The sequence below is a fragment of the Numenius arquata genome, chromosome 1, assembly GCF_964106895.1.
Source record: "Numenius arquata chromosome 1, bNumArq3.hap1.1, whole genome shotgun sequence".
NCBI lineage: Eukaryota > Metazoa > Chordata > Aves > Charadriiformes > Scolopacidae > Numenius > Numenius arquata.
The window spans coordinates 40,232,650-40,260,649 of NC_133576.1; the positions used below are offsets into that span (position 1 = coordinate 40,232,650).

Genomic DNA, 28,000 nt, shown 5'->3' on the forward strand with positions numbered 1-28,000 from the left:
TTAAATTCTTTTTAATGGTAAAACTGTAGTGTGTGAAATATGTTAATGGCATCTCAAGTTAAATCATTAGTGGGCTGAGCTGGGAAAGATGGTACTGTAACAAAGATGTAAAACAGTTAATTGTTTCTATACAGAATAAAGTAATCTAGAGCAAAATTTGATCTTAGTGGGATGAAAAATAAAAACTTGTGGAGGGTAAAGATAAGTCTCAGTCCAACAACATCTTCTTGAAAGTGCTGGGATCTGGCTAATATGCCGAATTTGGCACAGGGAAAGAGAGACTCGTGTACCAGGCAGTGTCCCTTAGTAACTTGGCATGTCTTTCTATCAGTGACTGGTACTTGAATTTTTCAGACCAGTCCTCTTTGCTCTCAATACTAACAAACGCATTGCCACCTAACCTGTGAAGCCAGGTTAGCTCAGGGACCCTTTTGCTTGGCTGCCATTGCTTCATCTGTGCTTGCTTTTTTTCCCAGGGTGCCTTATGTGGTTATGAAGCTGAAGGCATGGCTTTTATTGCCACCTGAAGAGTGGTTTACTTATAATGGCTTTTTCCCTCCTCCCTTTCCCATCCCAAGTCACCTGCTATTTAAAGATGTGATACTGCCTGTATCCTGTGCAGTATAGCTACAGTCAGATCCATGGTGTGGCTGGGAGTCATAATCCTTCACAAACGTACAGTGCAGCCTTTGACTGTTGAATCTGAGATACTCCCATCTCCCAGTTAATGTATTCTCACTTTTGCAAAACTAACAAGTTGCTGCATTAATCAGAGTAGTAATTGGCAGTCAGTCAGGATCTTAATAAAGTAATACTTTGCATCCCCCCCATCTTTAGACTTGTTATTGTGAAGAAGCTTTTAAGCAAATTATTTCTTCAGTGCTTTTTTTCTCTTAAGTCATTTAAAAATGTGTTTCTGTGCTACTCTCTGCCTAATGCCAGCCTCTTCAGTCGTGTTCTGTTTTCATGTCTTAGACATCATAGAACTTGCTAATGTCCTTTGCTGCATATAACCACTTAATAAAAGGCCTTTAATAAAGAAAAAAAAATAATTTGGAAGGCTTCAAGCAAATGGTCTTGGTGAGCAAGTACTTTGCCCTGTGTTATGGACCTTAACATAAGAAGTTGCTTGCGGGTTTTTTATAGCGTAAACATGCCTTTGCTAATCTGACCATGGTCTGTGTGCAAGGGGTATTAACCCAGGTTAACACATTTTTGGTTTAAACACCAACTTTTCGGTCCAACCAGTTCCATAAATTTTAATGCCTGGCCTCCTCCTAGGTAGGACTGGCTAGTCATGCAGGTGTAGATCCAGGAGGACATGTGTTTCTGTCTTGCAGCGATTGGTTTATTTATTGCCTTGAGCTTAGAATGACAGTCTTGAAAAACTTATTTTGGAATGACACCTTTTTTTGTTGTTGTTTCCATTAACTTATTTTTCTGTTAAGATATTTGAATTTTCTCCCAGAAGTTTGTTAAGAAGCCTTTTATTTAAAAAAAAAAAAAAAAAAAAAAAGTGGCTTCTTGAGAGCTTAATAGTACGTTCTGGGAGACTGTTCTTATTTAATTTTTTTTTAAATGAATGATTTGATGCTATTTTCTGCCAAAGTCTGGGGGTTTTTTGTTGGTTCTGTTATTTTTCCTGTTAGCTTTTACTCATACCTGAAAGGAAACGGTGAGAGATTGTAAGAAATTAAAATGGCCTTCAATACCGCTTGTGTATTTTCTACTTCTCCACTTCTGTGTTCCCCTTTCCAACCTAATCCCAGAAGGGCCAGCATGAGACTTCTGATGCAAGTCATGAGCGTACTGTAACTGAGTGGTGAAAAGGATTTCCTACAAGGTTACAGTGAAGCGGGCAGAGCCATCAAAGGATCTCTGCGTGAACACTTAAAGCAGAAAATGCTTACAACTTTAAAACGTACAGCTTTATTTTTTTTATATATATATTTTTTTAAATCCTAAGATAAAGGAGGTGTTGGGAGATGCTCCCTTTTCAGAGAACAGAATACTTGGAAGAAGCTAGAGTTGCTAAGCTCTAGCTTTCTTGAGGAAATCTTTGGATTTAGCATGTATAGCGAAGCAAAAATACTCATCTGTTAATTTGGTATTCTGTATGTTCTGTGCCCTTAAATGTAATTGTTTTGAAAATAAAACTAACCTTGTTATGTGATGTTAAAAAGCAGACTTGTGTGCAATGTTTTAAATTTTTTTTAAGAAAATGTTTGTATATAATTAAGTGGTTTAATGTGCTTTAATTGGCCTAAGGTAAAGAGTAGTCCTAGAATGTAAACATATATAATTAGGATTTCTGATTTCACTGTGAGATCTCTGAACTCTTGTTTTGCAAAGTGGTTTGTTTTGTTTACAAAACACTTTCTATTATTTCTTTTATGGTGTTGGTTTAAAGGCATTTACTTCACTTCTGTTCTAATATTGAATTCATAGTATAGTGACATCTGGTGACACTTAGCATTATCAGTTTCACTGTGTAAAGTCAGACACTTTGAGCAAAAATGGTAATGATATGACAATTCTCTGTGTCTATGAATACACGTTTTTAAATGAGGTGGTTATAAAAATAGTTGCTGTGCAAAATGTTAGTAGTCTTCTTCAAGAAGAAAGCAAATTTTCTAATATCACTAGAGCAGTCTCTTCATTCATCTTCTTATTTTTAAAGCACAGTGTCAAAGTGATGCTGCTTTATACCTTGTATCTCTGATATAATGTTTTTTTCAGATATCTGTGAAGTATTTTTGTTTTTTGTTGCTGTTGTATTTTTCTGCGGATTTTATATAAAATACCAGTTAATGAACTGCCTTTTTGTTTTTTAACTATTCAACTAAAATACATTTCAGACCAAAACCAAATGATATCATATAGCATTTGAAACCTGCCTTTTTCCTTGTCCTTTGTTTTTTTTGAAATAAGCCAAATGGGCATGTAGATAAGATCACTATAATGGATCCAGGTCTCTTTTGGTAAAGTGTTATTTAAAGGTCTGTTAAGATCTTATAAGACAATATACTGAAAAAAAATTATTGTAGTAGGAATATAGATTTAGAAGTGTTAATGAGATTAATACAGCTTAATTATATTGTAAGTTGCTACTGTCCATAATGACAAGCTTTTTGTCATAGAAACGATGTATGATAAATTAATTTTGGTCTAGTGTATAGAATTATCATATTGCTATAAATCTTTGAAGTAAATCTGATGCAAAATTTTCATAGTTAGCATTGCTGGCCCTGTGTATACTGTTCTTTGTATACTGTATGCATATTATTTTGCCTACTGCATTAGTCTTCAAACTAAAACTCTTATTAGAGAGTATTTGGATACTTCAGACTGTGTTTCTTGCAGTTTACATTCCTTTACCATGGCATTTTGTCCTGTCTAAAAGTATTGTATGGAAATGTTTAAAACTTCTGTACAAAGTTTCAATAAAAATAGAGAAAAAAACAAACCAGAATAGATATTTGTGAAGCTATTTTGGAGAACTTGTCCATAATTACATCACACGTATTCAAGATACTTTTTGATTTGCCCCCATTATTAAAAGGCAGACCTCTTGAAGCAGGGCATGGGCACTTAGAGAAGTTTAAAAAAACCAAACTAGATTCTTTAGAACTGCAAGAGGAATTTAAGGATCCAAACCTTGGTTGTGGAGTTTGGCTGCAAAACTTAATGCCGATTCATGTTGTGGGGAGGTGGGACTGGGGGCGGACTGGACTGATCTTTCCATGACCTGCAGCTCGGGATGCTGGCAAGGCAAGGCTGGCTGACTGAAGCATCCTGCTGTGCAGCAGCTTGCCTGCAAAACAAAATATGGGTGAACCCTCATTTAGTAGAGCAAACGTGTTGGATATTGTGCAAAATTTTGGTTTTTATTTTTTCCTCTTGTTTTTCCTTCTTTTTTTTTTTTTTTCTTTAAATGCCCTGTTCAGTTGCTGTTTAACCAATTCTTGAGTGGGACAGGCACCTTCTTACTTGATTCTGGAGTGTCCTTAAATACCTCCAGTTGTGCTTTGGTATCTCTCTGAGAGTCTCCCAGTCTGGATGCCTGTCTTGTGTTTATTTCTGACTGCAATCTAGAAAGTGGTCCTGGTGCCCATGTCCTCCAAGGAGACCATGTGATGCTGTCTTCTCCCTTGTACGAAGCAGTTGCAGCTTGTGGTGGTCAGTGCTTAGATAGTTGCCTTTGGGGATGGAAGGATAGTTTCTCATGATTTTTGTTTGGAAAAGATTAAACCACCAACACAGTTCTGGAAGAAGAGACCAAACATGAGTCTTCTGCTTCCTTCTTCCCCTTGTCCCTGCCCCCATAAGGACATATTTGAACTAATAGCCACAGAAAGTGTGGTGTGAATCATGACTGCTTTGCTGTCCAGTGGTGACAGTTCAGCAAGGAAGGGGGCAGGACTGGTGGCTAATGGACTAGGAATGAAGATGCCTTTTTAGAGATGGGTATGTTGGCAAAAATTGTGGGAAGGACACTAAAGCCAGGCTCAGCTGCAGAGGAAATGCTGCATTCATCAAAATGATTCTTGGTCGTCTCTTCTTTTGCTGCTGCATTTTAAAAGTGGAAGCTGCACGTTGGTTGAAGGAATGGGTATAAAACATACTTGGGGAAGAAGCTTTGGATTTGGGCTGAAAAATAAGCAGAGCTTCCAGCCTGGAGACTGGGTTTGGTTTTGTGATTTCCAGGAGGGAGTGGGACTCCTGTGTTTTTATTAGTTAGCTGTTAATTGGTTATCTAATTAATAGGTGATTCAGTGAGCAGCTTTCCATTTAATTGATTTTTAAAAGAGATTCAAGAAGGCTCATTGTCACCAGCTGGTTCCATTTGTATTAGTTTGCAAAGACTCTTGTCATTCCCCGATTTACTGATGTTTGAGATTTTAATGTTTCTTTGGGTGTGGAGTCCTGGCTCAGGCAAGTTGTGGGCAGGTTCAATAAATGCTGCAGCAGCATTTATTTTGAGGGTTCACTGGAAAAACCCAAGGAGATGGTGGTAATGAGTACTCGTTGCCTGTTGGCTCTGAAGTGATCTGTCCCAGTTTGCCCTGTGCATATTCTCTTGCTAGGGAAGTGAACAAGCCAGGAGGTTTCAGCTCTGCTTTCTTCCTGCCTGTTTTAACAAGCATGTTTAGTCAGGTTATACTTGGTAATTTGCTTTTTTGATGGGTTCGTAGACTGCTGGGAATAAGGTGACAATTTGACTTCATGGTCATGGTGCTTATAACCTTTCCATTTGTCAGCAACTATTTTTAAAACTTGTGTGAGCCATGAAACTAGTTTTCTAAGTTAGCTTTGAGTATCCCAGTATATATGCTGTAGTATACAGGACAATCTGAGCAAGAAATTACCAAGGTTCTCTGTCACTTGTGAACACCAGTTGGTCAAAACAGTGTGATTTCCACCTTAAATGCTCTTCTGGTTCAGAGCCAAAGATAGTTACTGTTCTACAAAAGCATGAGGACTTCAAAATTATGGCTGTGGTCCTCACACGCTCTTCGGAAAGTTTTTTTTTACTAACCCCGTTCAGCTTTTTCTTAGTCCTGACTTTTCTTTGTTCATCTCAGGCAGTAAGGATGTGTGTGATGGGTATAACAGCCACACATTAGGAACAAGATCTCTAGTCTTTGAGAGATTTCTCTCATCAAAGGGAGCTCTTCAGTGGCTTAGACTAGGCTGGATGGTGCTAGTGGTACACTCTTAAGTCTAGATGTTGGGGACTTGGTTGGAATATATCCTGATGCGTAACTGCGACAATGGATGCTTTGGGCAGTTGCAGGTATTTCTCTCAAGGCTGGACTATTGCTGGCACTCCACGGCTGGGAGACCCCAACCCAGAGAATGTAAAAATTAACTGTGTTTGGTCTTTGCAATTGTGACTCAACTAAACTAGTGTTTGTCTTCTGGAAGCCATGCAGTGCCCATTGCCTTTGCTGCCGTGCAGATTTCCCCCAATTACAGAGGTGTGAAAGCTGATTTGAAAAATGCTGAATGTGCCCAGGGCAACGATGCTGGAAGAACCTCTGCAGGTTCAGAGGTGCTTGCGTGTGTGCCCTGAGTGAGCTCTTCCCTGCGGGGAAAAGTACCAGGCTCAGGATCACACGGCAGGGAAGTGGCTTGGGTTGTGAACTCCAGTCACATTGTGTACCACTTCCAACACACTTCTTCTTGGTAATACCACTGACTTTGTCCCTGAAGCATCCAGGGAAGCAAACGGTAACAGCAGCAGCTTGACGGTGCTTTGATTTGTGTCCCTTCCCCAGCTTGCACACAAGCTGGTGAATGGAGGTGCCAGGCAGTTGAAGAAGCAATTACCTCTAAGCAATTCTCCAGAATTAAAATTCTTACTTAAAATTAGTCTTGTCTTGAGAAATTTGATAGTATAGGTGACATTCTTGAGAAGTAAGCTTCTGAACTTAAATTCCGACTAAATTCTGGTGCTGGGTTGTATGTGTTATTTTTCATCCATAGCCTGTTGTCATAGGAATTATGTCATACTAAACATCTTCCTAGGTAAAACTGCACCACAAGACCTCTTATCCAGGGGAGGCATAACCAGCTTTCTCCAGAAAGCAGTAAACTGTAACAGCTGTAATCTTGGAAGATGGTGAGGAAGAAAGAGCAAAACTTCTGGTATCTGTGGTGGTTAAAATCCTGAAGTCATCTAAAAATACTGTCGTGCACAGGATTTTTTTTTTTTTAAACCTGTCTAAGGGTGACGATGCAAGTCTTGATTAGACTGGGCTGTGCAGTAAACTCTGGTTTTACATTTTGCTTATGTCAGGGTCTTTTGAAGGTGGATCTGTGAGGCTGGGCAATTGCAGTCCAAACGCTTGAGGAAACAAAGGGAAAGTTTGAGAAGTCAGAAAAAGTTCCAGGGTTATCTTAAAACTGGCACATCGTTGATTTGGGGAGAGGAATGGATGAATTGGCATATTGGCAAACTGCAACCACGTATCCTCTCACAATGTGCTCAGGAAGAGGTTTGTGGTGAGAAGTATGGACATGGTGAAAGAAACTTGGGCTTCTTGACTGTGGTTCCAACTTCCGTATCACAAGATTAGAGAAGGCTTCTTTTCCTCCCATGTTCCCCTTTTTCTGCTCCTACTGTTTCTCTTTTTGTTCTGGAGAAAGAGTTCTGTTTTTCATCTTAAACACAACAAATGTGGAAATAACAGGAATTGTATGTGAGCGTGTGCACGTGGGTGTGCGTGCATGTGTTTCAAAGGCCAGGGAGAAAAGGTGTTTGAAAATAACCCTCTCTTTTTTTTTTTTTTTCTCCTTTTTTCCCTTTCCACTCTTGATTATGTAAGCTTAATGAATATTGAAAGTAAACTTGATGAAATGTATTCGCATCAAAAAGTCATGAGAAGAACAAAACTTACTCGCTAAGACCAAGCTTACCAGAAACTACAAGTATCTGATAAGTAGACTTTAGCTGAGCAGGAGTGTTACATTGAAGGCGATACTATAATTTATGGTGGTTGAGAACAAGAGGGTAAGTTTGTAAATGGAGTTTTAAGGAAGGTGTTTAATTGATTGTGAAGTTGTAGCCAATTCTTACATTAACTGTTTCTTGTTATAAACCCTTGAAATAGTCCTGAATCATGGAGGATTTGGTTGCTGTTTACTTCAGACTTACAAGATACCTTCTAGAGTTCTTTTTAGAAATTATCAAGAGTATCAGCTCTCTAAAATTAATTAAATTCCGTTAAGTTCAGTGTTCAGATTGATGAGTTAATTTAGCTGTGACTTGGTATTTATAGGGTACTTGTATCGCTTGGTTTTTAGTTCAGTTTCTTTAATAATTTCCTTTGATCTTAAATATTGAGTTTTAAAAGAAGGTGTTTTATGGAATTTAGATTCTTTGAGGAAGAAAGGTGGATTTTGGAACAGAAGAGATACTAGCATCACTTTGACTTTAAAAATTTCTGCTTCCTCTGCAACCAAGTCCCCGGGCTTCATATTTCCAATAGGTGGAGTTGTTAGTTCCTTGGCTTATACCCTGTTAAAATGCTAATTAAAGATCTGTTTTGAGGATAAGGTATTATTTTTAATTCAGACTGAGTCAATTTTGTTCACTCCTCCAAACCTATTTTTGGTGACCTGCTTGCGATAACTTTCTTGCTATTTGCCATAATCCCTTTCTAGAATAGTATCACACCTTTTTGTTGAGTCAGTGTTTGATGGAAATATGAAATGGGTATCATGTTCAGGAGCACCTGGGTTTCTCCCATTTGTTCCTTATTGTATATCAGGGAAAACTGTACTGTCGTAGTTACCGAAACCTCTGTCCCTCCCTAGTGCTGCCTTATGTCCAACTTTCCCTAGACTGATCCTTGCCTGGATCTAAACTTCTGGGCACGTATCCAGGGTCCTCACACTTTTCTTGCTCAGTTTCAGGGCATCCTGATTGTGTTCATCAGTCACATGCTGGCCACTTTTAGCAGGGTTGTAGCACGGCTCCCACATCTTCTGTTTGCTTGATCTACTGCATTTATCTTTATTTTGATCTTTCCTGAATAGTACGTATCCTTCAGCAGTTGTACCCTGCTTAGGACGGCTGTTTTGTGTTGTTTATGCTTTTACAGTAATTGCAGCTTTGCATCTTGCACCGGGAGTTCAAGTTTGTTCTCTAGGCAGATAAAGGACAGCCCTGCTGCTAGCTGTGTTGTATGCCTGGCTATGGTTTCTATTAATATGAGCACTAATTTTTTTCTTTGCTGTCCATTATTAATCTGCTGATAATTTTTTCATCTGTTTGCTGTGTCATCTTGTATACTAATACAGGGTGTGACAATTAAATGACTCCTTCCAGCTTTCCCTTGTTTCTCATTGCAAAGCTCTTCTTTCTTATGCCAGTGTTGATCTTGGCTAGTTCACAAATATATGTGTGGGTTTTTTATCGTTTTCACTAATAAGTTTCTAGTGTTTTATTATGTAGTAAATGACAGTAAGGAGTCATTTTTTCCCCTAGTTTTGCTGCTTTGGAATTGCAACTTTCTTCTAAAAGATTTTGCATTCTTTGATTTCCACCTCAGTAAATAATCTCAGAACAACCTTTTGTAGCTGTTTAACAACCAAAAAAAGACATAATTTTATTCTACTATTACTATATTGAAGGGGTAATCAAGCTAATTATGAAGGATTTCTTTTTGTTTATAATTTAAGGAGATGTGCCCACTGACTTTAAATGCTTCCTGTTGAACTGAATGAGTGGCCAGAAGAACTTGAGTACAGTGCTAGCCCTAAAACTAAGTATTTCGTGTCTGCTTCCTTTTCTCTCTCTAAAGACTCTTTTTGGAGGAGTTTTGGTGGCTTGAGAAGGCTTCATTTTAGCCAGTTCTGTTTTTTCTATCCCTTTGAATTTCTGTCCTCTGTTAAGCTCCCTCTGGCCAGCTAACGAGATGGAAAATCGAGCAGTGGTGCAGAGTCTTTTCACGTGGCTCTAGTTCCAGCCACAGCGTTGTCCTTCCCTTTAGCATTGGGCGGGTGGCTCCTTGTTTTTTAGGAGACATCACCATTACAAAAGGTTTATTTCAAGCTCAAGCTCTTGCCATGTTTTTGGTCTGTTTCCAAGCTGCGCTTTGCAGCTTCGTGGCTGACGAGTTCATGTCCATTTGGGCTCTGGTAGAACAGATGATGCTTTGCTGTCAGAGTATTCCCCATTTTTTTTCTGTTCACCTATTTTTAATACACTTGCTGGTTGCCATGCAAGTTCTGTATGACTGATTAAAAAACATGATATTACTCATGCTGGTGGCATATAATAAATTCCCCTCAAAAAGAGGTGGTGTTCCTGCGTTGTAGTACTTGCTGGTCATTACCGTACATTTGTGGCTTTGATCCTGGTTGGTAATGGACTGTGCACCCCTGTCCGTTTCCACTTGCGCAGTCTGGTGAGATGCTGAAGAAGTCTCAGCATTAAACAGCTTTCTGCTCACTTGGGTTACGATTACGATAAACTGAAAGACTGGTGAGAAGAAAAGGAGCAGCCAGAGGTACGGAGGAAGTGCTTAGGGCATGGTATTCAGCTGTGGTTTGTGTGACACCTTGGGCTATGAATAACTTCTGGGCACATGGGAATATGGAGTTTTAAATAAACTGAACTGGACTCTTTGTGGAAAGGTGCCCAGTGATCTTGATGTGTGTCGTCCCTGTGGCATCGGCAGCAGCTGTGCAAGGTCTCCTTGGTGGTGCAGCTGCCAGGTAAACGTGGACGCAGCAATCCTCATCCATGGAGAAAGCCAGCGATGCACAGAAAGTATGTTTTGTAGTATTCCTACGTTGTGATTGTTTTGCCTGGCAGGTACAGGGTTGACGTGCTAGTTTAACAGGTTTCTTCTGGGCAGCCGCAAGTTTAAAAAGTGTGGGTGTAGAGGAGTGGGGAATTTTGATCTGTAGACAACAGTCCTTCAGTTACTTCTTCCAGGGGCAGTTTTCCAAGGAAAAGCCCTTGGACAGTCTGCAGTGACCTCCCTCCTCTTCCTTCCATACCTTGGTCACATCTGAAGAGATGTAGTTTCTGAGAATAAGGTAGCTACCCGTGGCTGAATGACAGTGAACCAGTTTCACCAACAAAGTTCACTGGGTTCTCTTAAGGGTGAAGCCAGTTGAAAGGCCTCTGGGTTGACTATGCACATAGGAGGGGGGCACAAGAGCTAGAATTACATACCAGGGCTTACATGCTCTTTCTAGTGCTTCTTGCTCCCCAGCATGGATATCCTGGCACCAGCTTCCATTTTCTCCTTTTCTCCCCGCACATCTTTGCTTCCCCACATCTGTGGTACTGGAATTACTGCTGGCTGTTCAGGAAAAAATGTTGTGGCTCCTGGGTTGGGAGCCAGGCAATACCATTTCCTATGTCCTCAACTGGTCTGGCTCTGAGGCAAACCAAGGAACCTGTGTCTGTGGATATTATGGTTAGCAAAGGCTAGCCTATATATAGTTTGGTTGATGGCTTTAGGCAAGCTATGATAAACCATGATCTTTTTTGGAGAGGAGGAATGAGAGGGATTACAGTGACAAGCTTTCAAAACCAACAATTAGTTTATGTTTTCAAAGTACGTCCACAAGCGGGGAGGTTGCAAAAACACGTAATATTTTACAATCCTTAATGTAGAAATCTGTGGCTTTCTTTTCTTGTTCTTTTTGTTTTGTTTTCTTTTTAAATATATGGGACTCAGTCTTAGGCTTCATTGTGTTTAGAAACTGCACATCATGTTGGACATGCAGCCACTCAGGGAATGTGCTGATCTGTTGGCATGCATAAAAGAGACAAAAAGCTTATGTGTCATTTGAGGGTATGAGGGGATGTAGAAGAGTAAGCTTACCCAATAACATTTAACTTACCCTTCTTAACAACCATGCAGATTGTATGTCAGACAGCTCCACCGCTGGACATACAGCTGCTCGTCTAAAGATCTCAATCAATTAAGATCTCTTTTGAGCAAAGCTCTGTTTATGGATCAGCATTTTTCATGCAAGTGGGAGACAAGTAGCAACAGTAAACTTAACAGTATTTTTATTTATTGACCTGACAGATCTATCCTGTGATAATTGTCTGAGCACCGTAGAGGCTTCTGCAACCTAACCACACACAGCAGGCTCAGTGGGAGAAGATTAGAATGGCAGATCCTATTGCTTTCCAAGAGTGTATTTTCAAGCCTAGGGTTGGAGGCACTACAGGTGCGCTGCAGCGCACAACATATTAAAGCTGTTCGGTTAGCTGCCCTTTCTCTTCTAAAGCTGCTTATTTCCCTTACCAGTGTGGGTAAGTGAAATACTAATTGTCGGTGTCAGATTCTTGTTTAAAAGGCAGTGGCTTCTAGATAGCAATGTGTATCTTGGTGCCTGCTTCACAGACTCAGTTGTTCTTGTATTTCCTCTTCTTTCTTGAAGCCAGATTTCGGGTATGGTTCTTACAGCATTAAACTATGGATGTCACTAGCAGCTCTGTTACTCTAGTTTTGGGCTTGTCTGTGTGAAGCTCCTGCTTCACAGCAAATGAAGGCGTCTCACCAGTAGCTCCTGATTTAGATGGATTTGAGTGCTGAGATCCTGCACTGAGGGAAGCAGCATAAAATCGGTCTAGAGTTTGGGCCAGCTTTTCTCGCCTTTGTGCCATTAAGTCAAGCTACAACTGCCATAAGGAGCTTGAGTAGAAATTCTTCATTATTAAGAAAAGGGCCTCTGCCCCCTCTCTCCCTTTGTGTTTTGGCATTTGTGGAGTGTGGATGACAGGGTCAAGTAAAGCAGAGCTGCTACCTTTCTATGGCTGTTGCTGATGTTTCTCCAATAGCAGAATTTTGAAAGAGCACTTTTCACTGTGGCAAAACAACATATGAGTGGGATGCAGAATAAGAGATTTTGTTCTATGCTCTCTCCTAGTTGCTGGCATTATTGTGAAGACACTGCTTGATGGACTTACTTGGCTTTTCTTGGTTCTATTGCTCACCTTCAGTTCTGTCAGGTCAGCCAACAGATTTAACCCACTCCTTCAGTACTGCTCAAAGTACTGAGGGAGTAACATGCCATAGCTGCTGCTTCCCAGTTCTTCTCTGACAGTATTTGCTTGTCCTTCTCCTTGGGTTTGTGGAGAGAGAGAGGACTGGATGTGACTGCTTGGTGGTAGCTATCCAGACATATTAGAGGATGAAAAGTGACATAAAATACGAGCATATAGAGAAGACTAAGAATCCAGTCTTTGAAGAAAGTCCTTGTGTTGATGGGACACTCTTTAGTATTTGAGTCTAGTATGCAGAAGTATTTGAGGGAAAAGAGATAGACTCAAAGGGGGGAATGAAAGTATTAACATGGTCAGCATCATCAGCTGTAGCATTGACATGCGAGTACCTACATGATTTTACAGAATTGATTTTACACTTTTTCTAGCAAAGGGCTGTATAGTTGAGGTCTTCCTTTCCATCTGTCAATTTCTACTTCATGAGTTTTGAAAACACTGGTTTTGTTCCAGTGAAGCTCAAACAAGTTTTGGAAATCTCAGAAATTCAGACTCCTGTAACATTTATGGGAATGGCTTGCTTTGTGGCAGGAGGCCAAAAAGAGTTGTAAGGAGATCCAGTTAGTTCTGCAAATATTTTGGGGAAGGAGGTCCTAAGCATGAGAGGTGTTTACTTGAAAATCTAATGAGTGATAATGGAGGCAGCCATTCTAAGTCAACTGAAAAATAGTGTTATTCCTGATTTTGAGCTAAAATATGGTTTAAATTAATATAGTATAATCCATAAGCTGTCTTAACTCCTTCATCCTAAGATTTTACACTGTGAGAAGAGATACCTTTAGTATTTGTCTGTTGTGAGAAACAATAGTTCTAATGCATTGAAGAATTTTGGCAAGGTAGCAACAATTCTTCATGTGTGAACATACTTAGCTGGTCCCTGAAATTGTTTAAGAACACAATCTAAACATGTGTTGAAAAAACCAAAAAGGCATTTTTCCTGACCTTATAACTTTTTAGGCTCTTTGTGTTGAAAATAAATTTCCCAAACAGTTTATGCAGGTGGAGAGATGGGGATGAAATTTCTGATTGATAGTGAGGAGCTGTAGGTGTGATGCAGTGATTGACTTTTGACTGCCACAGGTTAGTTAGCCCATGGAAGCAAGAAAGTGTTTCAGGCAGTCTGTACTTAGGTCTTTCAAAGAGCAGTCAACGTTGTGAAACGTCCTATGTTGAACATCTCTGTTCAACAGAGCATTTGGAGGCTCTTTTGTATCACCTTGTATCCTTAGGAACACAGAGGAGAAATTTCACGTGCTGGAGTATGGGCTGCAGTGCATATTGTGAGATTCTGGTACCACGTTTTCCCACCAATTTCCATTAAGGGATCTGGACATTAAACAACCCTTTTTCTTAGTCAAGGTGTACATCTCTACCTTAGACTTAGGAAACTAACTTTCAGTTATCTTACACATAAGGTGATTGAAGGCTTACACAAGTTTTCTTGTGGCTGAGAAGGGACAGTGAAATTATTATGGTGGTCTGATTTAACAAAATCTGAATAAAGCTGAAAATCGGCTCTTCTGTTACTTTTCCATTTACAGCTGTTGCCATCTCACTGGACAAGTAGACTTGGGAATCTATCTTGATGTGAAATGTTGCAAGGAGCGCAGAAGAAAGCTATACATCTTGGTTTGTCTTCAGTTTGATATCCATTTAGTTTCTTTTCTCTATAGGACATCTGTTTCTTAAAATACTTCTTGTTGCTGAGAGTAAGTTTGCAGTTGTTTTTAAAATATTCTGATTTTTACTTTATTAACATTTTCATAGATATTGTTGAGAAATGATTCAGCATTCTAAAAGAGCCGTGATACGCAGTGAGCAAGAAAACGTTGCATCTGTTTTACCTACTGTTTTTTGGCTGCCTGTCCTTCAAACTTGTTTTTCTAAGGAGTGAAATCTCTGCATGTTAGACTAATTACTGCACGTCAGTTCCTTAACTCTTAAAAAGGCTTGGATGTCGGCTATGCGAAAGTGATGAGATGTGCAGTGATTTAGCCAAGGCTCCAAATATCTATTACGCACGTGCAGTTGAAATGACAATATAAAATGAATGTGGTGCTAATTGTTGTCTCTGTAGCAAGCCATGGATTAATGTTCCTCCCACACTGTTCACTTTAAAAGTTGTCATGAACAATATTAATGAGTATCGATGGTTCAGGGACCTTAAAACTGTTGCCGATTCATAATTGCTCTGTCGCATATATTTACTTGCACCTGTGCAAGGGTCAGCCAAAGTGGTACCAGGTGAGTTGGATCCATCAACTGTTTCCTTTTTCCTGTTGTTGTTTGGGCCTGACTTTGAAATCAGTGGAAACTTTGCTGTTGCCATAATTCACGGAGAAATTGGCTGCTTGTTCTTAAAAATTTTCTTCCTTAGGAGGAGGTCTGCTTCTGCTTCCACTTTGTCCTCCTGGGTTATGGAACGATCTCTTCCAGTGCTGAGCTGTGGCGAGTACAGTTGTCCCTTCTAATCACATAATAAAAATAACCAGATTTGTGTACATTTCCCGCTTTCTCTTTTTTTTTTTTCTTTTAAAGCCTGAGACTGCAGCCGTGCTGAAACGCACTGTTGAGGCTCTTATGGAGAGAGGAGCCGTTGTGAGGAACCTAGAAAACCTGGGAGAAAGGTCTCTGCCTTACAAAATCTCCAAGCACAAGGAGCGCCACAGAAGAGGAGGGTATGCATGAGGAGTTTCTCCTTAAAAACCTTTAAGTGCTCCTTTATAAATGTAAATGTACATGCGTAACTCTCACTGTTTGGTCTTCCTTGTGCTTTTTTGGGAGTACACCTGTAATGTCTGTGATCTCAGTGAGGTGGTGCGTGGCTGTTTGTGCGTGCATGTGTTCTGCTTCAAGTGCTTTGTGTCTTTTAAAAATTCGGTGTGGTGTCGGCTTTTTGTTAGCGTTCAGTCATCCTGTTACAAGTCGCCTGAGTCCAGGCCTGCAGAACCACTCTCCCCAACATACACACACAATGTTACTTTGCTATGTCATTTTTACGTAACTGTTTTCCAAGCCAGTCGGGCTGTTTACTGATAAAAGTTGCGTGCTTAAGCTGCTGGTTGCTAATTGGCAGGATTGATTCCTTTTCTCTAATGCATCTGAACTAAATGTTAATTACTGTGTGTATCCTGCAAGACTTGCTTGTATTTCTGATGTAAGGAGGTTAAAGACGACCGTGTGGTTTACGGGAAGTAAGATAAATGTAAATGAAGCTGGGAATTGGCATCTCGGATGTCAGGCTTCCCCTGCGGTGCCGGAGGAAGGTGCTATGGATCACACCGCTTCTGCTGCCAGTGTGGTGTTGCTCCTCAAGGCTACCTCCGAAATGGATGCTGGCTCTCGCAAGGACGGAGAAATGTTGCTAGGCAACCCACACTGCGCTGGGGCTGCCTGCGGTAATCAAAATAACAATTAGCTACACACTCCTTCTAATCCCTGTAATGAACTGCGTGTAGTCGGGTGGCTGGCCAGCCTGCCCGCCCACCGTCATCCTTGAAGGGGGTGTTTGGCACTGGGGAAGGCGAGGCGACTCCAGAGGTGCACCTTTCACGAAGCCCTGCTTGGATCATCTGCCCAAGGGTGACTCGCGGTTTCACTACCTCTTCTGAGGACCTCTTAATTCTCCTGCAAAGTGGGAGTGGTGACACCTGCCAGTTAAAGCAGACTGATGGAAAGGGCATGGGAGGAAATCTCCACCACGTGCCTGTTGCTTAACCAAAAGCAATGGTATTGTGGCCATGACCGCCTTGCCCCCTGCTCTCTGTTGTCCTTCAAAACATGGCTTTATCCTGCCAGTTTTGCATTTTACAATGAAGTCCTGTTGCATATTCACAGGAGTTAATCAAAGCCTTGTCCCAAGACAGAATTACTAATTACCTTATCCTTCTGTTGGAGTAGAAGCATTTTATGAATGCTGAAATGTTTTCCAATGGCTTCAGCAGAACGAGGAGCTGGTGTTACTCTCTTTGTATAGGTGAGGAGCTAAGGCAGAGGGACCAAGTTCCACTAGTTTTGGAAGCTGAAGTTGAGACTTTTAGCTTCTAGATTATTATTTGTTTTTCCTAGAATACTTAGCACTGTAACACTTCACCACTTTGGATGACAGCTTCTGCTTAGTTTGTGTGGCAGTGCTTCTGCCGATCAGGTCTTGGGTTCTTCAACAGGGAAACTAGGACAGGCAAACACAGTAACTAGCCTCACAAGGACTACGTAGCAGAGATGAATAGAAGCCATTTCTCATGGGGATCTTTCAGATGTGTAAACTAGTTTAACTAGTAGCAGATCTACTACTACTCTAGGAGATTACCTATTGAATGGACAGGGCGAAGGGATCTGTAGACTATAACCCTCTTCTTTGCAGAGTCCAAAGAGCAGATGTATTTTGTGTTGTGATTGAGGCAAGGTTTTAGTAGCAAATAATTGCAATCGTGTCTTGAAACACAGGCAAGAAGCCATCAGATTAATGCCACCATCACTGTACCTCCTCTACCTCCCAGTTCAAGTATTCAGCAGGCATTCTGCTTGCCCTGCGTTTGGATCCTCTGAATTTGAATATGGCAGTTCCCTCCCCAAAATTGCTTGGCTTCCTGAAAAGGAGAAGTGATTGAGAGAGGGTACTAAAGGAAATAGTTGTTTTATGTGCTTTTAATTGGAGAACTCAAATTTAGGAGAAATGAGATATTTCAAGGGGAAGCAGCAGGCAGTTTCAGTACCTGGTAATGTAGGAGAATTGTATTTCTGTAGATTTTGCTAGGGTTATTGCAGTTCAGTGGTCAGATGTGGTAGATTCCTGATACACCGTGCAATATTTTATATGGTCTGGAGAATAATTTACCCAGGATATTAAAGATAATGTACGAATAGGAAATGAAAAGTCTGTTCTTGATCCACCTTATAAAATCAATCAGTTCTACTTTACAGCATCTGCAAAAAGTAGTAAATTTTTTTTAACAGGACACAGTTAAAAAACCCAAAACACTTTTAAAGATACCTCACTAAGCTGAATATACACCTGTACTTACTAAGAAATGCTATGATCTTTTCTCCTTCATGGACAATTTTAAATTCTATCTATGTCCCCATTCTGAGCAAGCTGGTGTAGAGTGGTGTATTAAGTAGTACCGAGTGTCACCTTTTCCTTAGTCTGGACTTTTCTGAAGTAACTGGTAGGGTTTCTATGAGACTACAAATGATAGTGTGGGGGAGAGTGGTGAATCTTTCAAAGCTTTTCATGTTGGGGATTTTTTGTTTGCTTTTTTCTTAGTTTTTTTATTTTTTAGTTTTGTGATTCTTAGCAGAGCTTCAGTTGGTTTATCTTCCAATAGTATGTAGATGGTGGGAGGCTTAGGATGTACGCTGAATCTGTTACTTCCTTAGAACTTCTGGCTGGTAAATGATATGAAAATTAGTGGAATACAATATTTGTAGCAACAAATCGTATGAAAATGAGTGCAATACAGTAGTCGTGGCATGGGTCACAGCTTAATAGCATGTCTCTTAGAGGCAGCTCTTGTCCTTGTGATCAGGTCAGAACCCAAGACGATCACAGGAAGTGACGAACCATCTTCCTGTCACTCAGAATGGCATGGGATCCCCTCCACCTGTGTGGGGTGTTTGCCTGAAAAAAAAAAAAAAAGCAATCTTCCTCACCAGTGTAGTGACCTGGCTGTGCTGCCTTAAAACTCCCAGAACTATCCTGGCCGTGTCTCTTACCTCAGGTCAAGAGCCACGAGTATGGCAGCACCAGATACTCACAGGTCAACTGAGACGTGCTTTGTGGCATGCCTAGTAGTTGTCCTTCTCCCAGATTTTTGCTGTACATTTTCTTCATGTAGCTAATTCCATCTTTTAACTGCAATTCAAGTCTTTAAATCCGGCATATCATAAAACTGAGCGTTTGACAGCAAAAGGACAAGGGCAGTGTGCATGGCAAAGCTACTGCTGGACTTAGCCAGGTGGTGGTAGTGTCTTTAGTCAACAGTAAAGGATTAAACTGGAAAATGCATATTCAGAGGTCAATAGGGAGGATAGTTGTCTCTTTAACAAAGCGCTTTTTCCTGTCTGAGTTCTGTAGTGCTTCGGCATCATCTGTCTTGGATATACTGCATTACAGGCACATTACAAATTTAAGAATATCCAGGAGACTTTATACAGAATGAGAATTTTACTGCCAATTGATCTGTAAAGCTGAGATTTTTCAAAGCCTGCCATAGGGGATTGTGGCCCACAGCTGTCACTGGAATGAGTAGTTTTACTCTCCCAGGCAGCTTTGAAGACCTCGGATCATACATATAATTGACTTGTTTCTTCTCAGGAAATTACATTCACTGAGCAGGTGGTGCATGTGCATTGAAGGTATATTAAAACAAATTTAGGTCCTTCTCTTAAATGCATGTCTTGGCAGAAAATGCCTCCTTTTTTTAGAGACCTAATATTGACAGCTTTTGCATTTAAGTAATTATGAAAATAATATGTTTCAGGAACTGTGTGGATATGTCTGAAGAATCAAACTTTTAAATCACTGGTTTACTGGTATTTTAAACTGCAGTTGAATTAGCTACTAATTCACATTTATGTTATTAATTGCCATAGTAGAACATTATTATTTTGTTTTTAAAGTATTTAAGAGCATAATTCAAGAAACATCTCACAAAATTGTAACAAATACTATTCACCTTATGGATGAATAAAATGTGACAAGGACACGTTGGTTCCAGTGTCGGTTAGGTATGTAAATTTAGATGAGGCATTAATCCTGAGTGACTTGCTCATGGCCACGTCTCTGAAAAAACAGCGGGAGAATGTAAATAAGGATTCCCAACTTTATCTGCTAATGGGCAACAGATTTGTGCCAAGTATTTGTTTTACTAGCCACGACTTGTTTATAATTTTTAATGAGTTGTATTAAAACTGCTTTTAACATGGTGCATTTTTTTAAATACTGTGTTAACGTGTATCAGGAGGTGGTTATTTCTGGAACAAACAAAAGTGAACTGATTTGAGTAAGGTGCGTACTAGTATTTGAATTCAAGGAATGTTTAAACTCTGGATTTGTTTGCTGTTTAAGATGGTAGAGAAGCATTGAATCTCTCAAAGCAGCTTTCAAATAAAGGGTCCAGACTGGGGCTGGGTGATGACATTGCAGAGCCATTGCTGCATATTTGGTCAGTGCTAAACTGGAGAATATTGCAACTGCTTGTAAAATGATAGATTTCAGTAGCTCAGTCTGTGGGCTTGCACTTTGTGGCGTACCTGTTTTCTTTGGCCTTGCCAGGCTATGCCTTAATCATATGCTTGTGACACTTCATGCTTCAGGGCATCAGTTAAAGGAGGTGGTTTGGGGGACGTGGTTGGTATGTAGGATATTTTTACTTTAGGGGAGATGGTACAAGGGAGGCTGCAAAACAGATCTTAAACACACACACACACACAAAAAAAAGATTCAGACACTCCTTTGGCAAGATAATGGCTCAGAGTTTCTGCAGACCAGGAATGTATTAAACTAGAAGGAGCTATGACAGGGGCTTTGGGGAAAAGAAAGTGGCCAGGTATAACTGGGTTTTGAATACCGGATATCTTGCTATCCGCTAGAGATTTGTTGTCACGTGATTTTTATCCCCCCACCCCAACGTTACTTCCATTCTTATTTTTGTTATCTCTGTTGTAGAAAAGATAATATACATCAGCCTGGTCAGTGCTCAGATTTTGTAAACCAGTAAAGCACGGTGGCCTTTCCCTTCTACTTTGTTTTGTGTATGTGAGTGCTTTCCCCTATTAAATCTGCCTGTAATACAGTAATGTTTTTAGATCTTTCTCCCCACATTTTTATTATTTCATTTACTTATTTGTGAGTTCTTCAACTAAACTGTGTGTAATTCTGATTATTCATTACAGTTTCCATGTTCTATTTGCCAGTTTTTCATTGCTCTGTTGTTTTTTTCCCTTTCAAATTTGATTTTGAAAAGATGGCAATTTTCTTTTGTTATTTGCTTGCTTGTCTCTTAATCTTTTTGTTTTGCTGTTCACTCCGAGTTATCTCATCAGCCCACTTGTTCTCTGAAATAGCAAACTCAGGTCTTACTTTTGTTCTTGCTGAATTGTATTTTGGGAGCTTATCTTAACATGCGCACGGGGAATTTTCTGTAGACGGTGTGCGATTGTCAGGGTCTGCTGAGGAGCACAGGGGTATATACACCGACAGCATCTAGTGGGATCAGGAGTCAGCAAATCCAGGTTGCAATGTTAGTTACGCTGTGGACTTGTTTGTGTGATGGGGGAAAATGGCAAGGCAAGGAGGTCCTTTCCCAGGGATGCAGCACGATGAACTCAACTTGGCTTCCAGGCCCTGCAGTGCTGCAGTTACTCTCCAGGAGCTGGGAGCACCAAGCTTCAGTACCGGCTTCCCCTGTGCTACAGCGGGCAAGGCTTGGAGGCTGTCCTGGCCTTCCCACAAATCATTCCCACATCCTCTGGGTAGTTCAGGGTCCGAAGAGGTTGGCCCTCCTGCGGGACCACCTTGTGTTTTGCCTTTGTTATGTGGCATGGTGGGTAATGTTGCTTTGCTGAAGTGCATGCTCAGGAAAGGGGGCATGACTTTCCCATTTCTAGGTGATTCGGTGGCCCCATGCACAAGAAATAGATAGTTATTAGGAGGAGTATTTCAGTAATTAAACGGAGTAATTAAGCATCGTGTTGTTTAAGAGATTCCAATATTTTGGAAACATATCTATGTAAATTATGTTACATGTTCAAACTTTTCCCATATAGTATCTGAGCTTACACAACTTATTTTTCAACAAGCAGTTTGTGGCAGAATAGTGGATATTCCATGTGGATAAAGGAATCTGAAGTGTTTTCCAATAACCCATGCTGTCTGGATACAATTTTATTTACTTTATTTGTAAGAGTAAAGTAATAGTTACCCATCAGAACTGTCCTCTGGCGTGTCTACAGGTTTTAACAACCCTTCTCTCCACCCACTAGTAAAATACAAACTTGCATACTTAAAGGACTTCATCCTGCAGATAAACGTACCGACATGTTTAGTTTCACTCAGGTACTCTCTTGATGATTTTCATGGCTACTGAGGAGCAAAGAGGTTGCAAAGAAAAACAAGACGAAAGAGGTTGCAAAGAAAAACAAGACGAAAGAGGTTGCAAGCTTTCCTTTATTAATACCGCCAAATGAAATTTATAGCTAATGCGCCACCTGTGTTGTTTTTTTCTGTTCAGATTTTAGAACATCTGTTTCAGCAAAAAAGAAGTTCTGGGTCTGTAATGCACTTGGATGAGAACAAAACCCGTTGTTATTACGCGCATTTGTAGTATTTTCTGCTAAGTAGATTGTCTTCTTCCACTAGATGGGGCTTTCTTCATTGATGAGTTGAACCATTACTTTTCCTTTAAATGCTTTTGTCTGCATGCACATGCATGTAAGTGTGCATGTTCCTCAAGTGTCAGAGCCCTCAAATGTTTTTTTTTTTTCCCCTCACCTTATGGTGCACAGAGGGAGTGCAATTTGCAATTTTGGTGCTTTTCAGAAATGGCACAGTGCAATAGTTGGTGACATTGAGGTGCCAGTATCGTTTTCTGATGCACTAAAGTCTGTAGCATCCTTGTGCAGGCACATTGATTAGATGCAATGGCTGCTCTTAAATAGTGGGCTTGGTGCGATGGGAATCGGTCACCATTTTGGTGGGTTTTAAATTGTGAATCACACAGAAGGCAGAGAAGTGACACGAGCAGAATTAGTAGTTGCTGTGTAACTTTAGCCCTGCTCATAACAATTTTGCAAACTTTTCAAATGCTGCCCAGTGAGCATGACTTTTCAAATGCTCCAAATATGTAGGGTGGTTTCTTTTTTGCAGTGTAACAGTATTTTATTTTTTTATTTTTCTGCAATGCTGCAAAATGTCCTTCCATTATTTAATTAGCTTAATAACAGGCATCTATGTACAGAATTTGGAAAATGAAATTTCTGAAGACTCTGGATGGTAAAATGTATTTTTCCCGAAAGTACTTGCTTATTATGGATTATTTGCGTCATTGCTGTGGCACAGTCCAGTTACTAATGTACCAGCTTTTGGTTTTGATCTGGTACTTCCCAGTTGCTATCCTTGTGACTTTCAAGGGATGATGATCTATTTCATACCTTTTTTTTAAAAAAAAATAGAAGTAACACATGTACTAGTCCTTCCAGCTACGAAATTATAATCCTTCTGAGCATTAGCCTGCCTGCCTGCCCTGCTGAGGAAGGGTAGCTACCATCAGAGATGAGAAGAAAAGCAAACCACCTCTCTTCAGAGCAACGCAGTGGTCCCAAACATGAAGTGATCATTGAGGTAGCAAAAAAATTTCATTTATATAGGATTACCTTAATGAGAATGAATGTCCAGCTGCTCTCACTTGAGTGCTGCAGCTTGCTTTCCTCCAGGCAGTTTCCTGTTTCCCTGTTCCATGCATCACCTCTACCTGTTGGTCAAAACATCTTGTTTCCTTTGTATCTTCCACCTCCCCACTGAGGAAGCTTACATAGACTTCCTGCCACCATGTAAAGGAGAAATTTTAGCATATGGACATTTTTGGGCACAACCATGGGACCACACAACCTCTTCCAAGTCCACTGTACGTGTGCTTTTCCCTTGGCTCCCCAGGCTGACAGAGTTGTATTCTAGGAGGATTTAAAAGTGAGTTTTGATCCAGGTGCTTTTCAGGGTTCTTTGAAGTCCTGTGCTGTCTTATTTGAAAGCAAAATATTTGAGTGTCCTTAGGACTCAAGGTTCAAATGATTTCTGGCTTGAACATGCTGAAAAAGATAAATGAAATGTGTCATGCAAAGTCATGTTCTCCTCTATTTGAGATCATATGATTTTTAATTTTTTTCAGTTAATGCATTGTTTTAATATGTTTCACTCTGCTCTCCTGTATTTTAAATCATTCTTCTATTTACAGTTGAGCAGGCTGACAAAAATAACTGTGGTCTCATAGTGAATCAGTGGAATTTTCCTGCATTTCTCCCCTGATGACTTGTCCGACTCCTAGAGAGCCTAAATGCTTTCGCATTTTTGCTTGCAAGAATGAGGTGATTTCCCTCCTGCATTCCTGTATTTTTCCCTGTCTTTAAGTCTCACTGGGATTTGGTTTTGTTTACTACACAAACAGTAGCTACAGCCTTGCGTATCGGGTCATAGATCACTGCCTGAAATTAAGGTTGCTGCTTGCCTTATTGAGGGTGGATTAAAAAAACCACACAGCCTCGTGACAGCTGATTTACATGTGTATATTTTGAGGGAAGGGGTTCCCGATCCCCTCAGGGATTGCATTGTCAATTGTGTTTGGTTATTGCTTTTGCAGCCGTTAGTTTCTTCTCTTTCTTTAATGAAGAAATAGTATTTTTTTACGTTGGTCCTCTTTTCCTCCTCTCTTTTTTGGCACAGGAAGGCAATCGTTGCTTGTTAACGCTGAAGAGTGGTGGTTGTTTTTAAAAACTCGCATTGTCCCCAGTTACTGCAGTTTTGTATCGTCAGATAAAATACCTATTCTGCGAGGAGTCATAAAGATATGCTGCAACAGCTCATCCTCCCATCCCCCCCCCTTCTCCTTCAGTTATCAACAGTGCGTCAGTGGAAATTTCCACCCTTTGCTAATGTGAGAGAAAGCACAAAGTTGCAAAGCAGCCTTTGGAGGAAAAAAAAAAAAATATTGCCGTTTTAGGAACACAATGAAAAGCAGCATACGACTTGCAAGCAGAAATGAAATTACATTCTAGAGAAATGGTGGGACTAAAATGGTGCCGCAAAGAGCACGGTTTGCAATACAAACACGTGCTCTTGCTAAGGGAAGGGGGCACGAATGTGGTAGTGGATCACCAGCTGGAATTTCTCCCCCCATCCTCCTTTCTGTTAGTTGCAACTGTGAGAGGATTTGGAAGGCTTCTTCCCAAGGAGAAGAGTTAAGTGTCATCTGTTAAATTTACCAGTGGCTTTTAATGGCTTTAACAGACAATACGACTTTCCCTTTTTAAGGGGTGTGCATCCTTCACGTGTTGCTGTGCAGTATTTCTAGCAAATTGTCCAAGCTTAGAAATTGTTTCTCTTCCTAAACTTTTAACTGGATGGCACCTCTTAATTCTGGAGATCAGAAAGCTGTAGGCAGTTCAGTTTTTCAAATACATTAAGCCAAATCCCATTCCCCATTGAAGCCTGTGATGATTTGTAAGGAGGACTGAGCCCACCAGAGTTCCTCCAAATCCTTCTTGAGGTAAGTTATTGCTGTAGCTCTCAGTCGCCCTGCTGCACCTTTGCTGACGTGACCTGGCACTGGTCCTTTGGCTTCAGTGACGCTCGGCCACAGCCTGCACCAGCTGGGCATCTCTTCTAGAGTACTCGTTGCTTCATTATGGGCTGCAGGGAGATTTTTTTCCATCAGCCCCCTCACATACAAGAATTCAGTGCTTCAGTCTGGTCTTTCTGAAAAAGACTTCAGAGCCTAATTGGGGCTATTAACATTTTCGTGATTAGGATGTCTGGCTAGGAAGAAGTTTCTTTCCTGTGTTTTCCACGGGTGGATTCCACCCCTGTGCAGTAATCCGGCACACGCCGCTTGAGTCATTTTTGGCCCGGTGGGTCTGCTCTGTGTGTAATATTTTTGATGTAACAGATTTAGTTGGATGAAACTGAGCTCCCTGCAGCATGAAGAACATGACTGTGCCTGTTGTTCATGACCCCATCCTCCTGTATTTCCTCTTCAGACTCAGAGTTCAGCTTCTGGTCTTGGGGACTTACAGTTCAAGGTTACCTTTATGAAGGTGGACTGTGAAGTGTGATGCTCACGCTATAGTTGCCTTAGTAAGAACCCATACCTTATGCAGAACAAATTCCTATCTGTTAGGTACAGTTCTTAAATCAAACTGGGATGCTTGATCCTAGTTGGGTAACATGACTTCATTTAAGGGATATTGCTTTCAGGTTATACCGATCCTTCATGGGGAGATGTGCTTGGGTGGTCTAGGAGGAAAGGGGAGCTGTAATGAGAGAATGCGTAAAGATTGAAATGAAATAGCTAGGTGGGAAGTGCTGTGCTGTACAGCCTTTAAATTACTGCTAGCCTTGGAAAAGAGGGGAGTGGTTAGTACTTTCCAGTAGGGTTTCTGAGACAATTGTGGTGTGTTTTTACTATACTATAGTTAGCACCATGCCAAATGCAAAGTGATTAAAAAGTGTTCTGGTTAGGCTGTGTTGGCAACGCTGGTCCATTCGCAGCCTTTCCAGGGATGAGGGATGGCCAGTGACATGGCTCACTCATTTTTTTTGCATTAGTATGATGGCTGGCACGAGGTCACTCATAATTTGTGGGAACAGTAGACATCACGTTGCTTATGAATTTAAGGTACATCTCGCATTAAGAGATGGGATCTGAATTTGCATATCTGAGATTAAGTTAGTGCACAGTGTGTAGTTTTGGCCCTTGTCTGAAACGGGGCTCATGAAGTGCAGTAGACCTCTTTGCTCCTTTGGGTGTATTGCAGTTTTAAAAGCCTCTTGCAGAATTATAGTTGAGCTCGTGAAAAAGGTGTGGTTCTTCAGCAAAGGAGTCTATTCCAGAAGTAACCTCGGTGACCTAAGATATTAATGGGGAGCAACGTTCTCCTTCCTGTAGGTAGGCGGTCGGCTTTTTCTTTATAAATGTTAAAGACAGTGTGTGGTGGACACGAAGTGCTTACCTGAATCACTGCTTTTTATACGTGCTGTCCATGTGTGGCAGTTAAGACCTTTTCAGTCCTGCCAAGGTCAGCTCGTCAGGTGCCAACTGGGCAAGTGGGCATTGCCTGTATGCAGCTTCAGCTCATGCCCTCAGATAGAAAATTTAAGCCATGTTCACATCAAAGATGTGCCTAATTTGGGATAAATCCATCACCTTGGGCGTCTTTTGTTGTATTTTTGAAATTGCCATTCAGCTCTGAGGCGGAACTTTAAAGGAAGAAATGTGCCTGTCTGTATATAAGCTTGAGATGTTTCACACTGGCATCTGTTTCCCAAAGAAACAATGTCGTGAAGGATGCATGTTGTAACTGTAAAGAATGTACCTCCCTACCTTTTTTTTTTTTTTTTTTAAGTGTTCAGATTGAGGCATGGAAGTGAACGGAATAGGTACAAGGAGAGTAAGCCCTCTTTAGTCTCCCTGGGTAAGCAGTGCTGTACAACAAAGAAGAGTTCAGGCTGAGCCTACTTCAGTTGAACTTTTCTTGTTTGAAATCAAGATAATGCTGAGCTTTTATTTAAAACAATTGTGGTACCAAAAATGTAAGAAAAAATTAGAAAGTTTCATTTAAGAAATCCTACGGAACAGTCAATTGAATTAAAGTTTTTGCAGTACAGGTATTTTTTTTTATTGTGTGTATGTTTCTCATTGCAGGTATTTTTTGATAGACTTAGAGGGCCCACCTTCGATTGTGTCGACCATGATGGATCATTTAGGACGTGATATTGATGTAATTAGACGTGCTTTTATAAAGCATCCTGTATCAAAGACAGAAGAATGCAGTGGCATAATCCCAGTCAACTCTGAAGATAAACTAATTGCCAAGAAGAAGTGAATATTCCAAATAGCATGTTTAAAACTTTTTTAAAAAATTTTTATTCCTGCTTTGAAAAACAATTGTGATAACTAATGTCCATCAAAAATAATCAGTTTTGGCCATGTTATGTGTGTGGTATAGTACACTATCTTAACTTACTGTAACATTTGATGTTTCTTTTTGTTTAAAATAATTTGAGTGGGCTTAATTTGTATGCTTATCTTGATATTTGACAACTCTGAAAATTGATTTTCTTTTCTCTTAGAGCATTACATTGATAATGAAGATTTATCCATCATCAGAATGCTAAAAATAGCATTATTTTCCAAAGACAGACTACTTCAAAATATGTGTATTTACATAAGAGATTAAGAACTCTACAGTGTAAATATAGCAGTATAGGATGTGATTTGTTGGAGCTATTTTTTTGCTTGTTTTTGGAAATGGTAATAAAAGCGCGATTAAAAATAAAACTTGACTCATTTTTTAAAAGCAGAAAAGGTACAAGAAAAAAAATAACTTTCCTTGCCAAAAGACACATCATACTTCCTTCTTTAAGGTAATAACTCTGTTCAAAGTACAGGTAAAAAATTGTTCTCTATAGAAAAGGCCAGAAGCTTCCAGGTATCAGGTTAGAGAATAACAATGCTTATGTATCAACAGAAGAATAAAACATGCTTTGTTTTACATCAGCTAGACCCAGGTGGATATTTCAAACTGAGGAAAACATCAGGGCAAAGGTCTTAGTGTATATTTTGTATTTCTTTTGCTCTTGTGAAAACAGGAGAAAAAGCAACGCACGTGAAAGATGACATTAATGTAGTACAACCTCCCGCAGGGTCTGATACAATTTCAGTGGTTTCCAGAGGATCCCCATATTTC

At 40.3% G+C, this 28,000-nt stretch overlaps 1 protein-coding gene across 1 annotated transcript in view; it reads left to right on the forward strand.

Moving 5' to 3' along the window:
• The window catches only part of MRPS6 (mitochondrial ribosomal protein S6), a 46,393-nt gene extending 18,812 nt beyond the window's left edge, over nt 1-27,581 (forward strand). The window contains exons 2-3 of the mRNA XM_074155532.1: nt 15,080-15,219; nt 26,956-27,581. Coding sequence (XP_074011633.1) covers nt 15,080-15,219; nt 26,956-27,136 — 321 coding nt within the window. The 3' untranslated portion in view covers nt 27,137-27,581. The remainder of the gene's footprint in view (nt 1-15,079; nt 15,220-26,955) is intronic.
• The last annotated feature ends 419 nt before the right edge of the window (nt 27,582-28,000 follow it).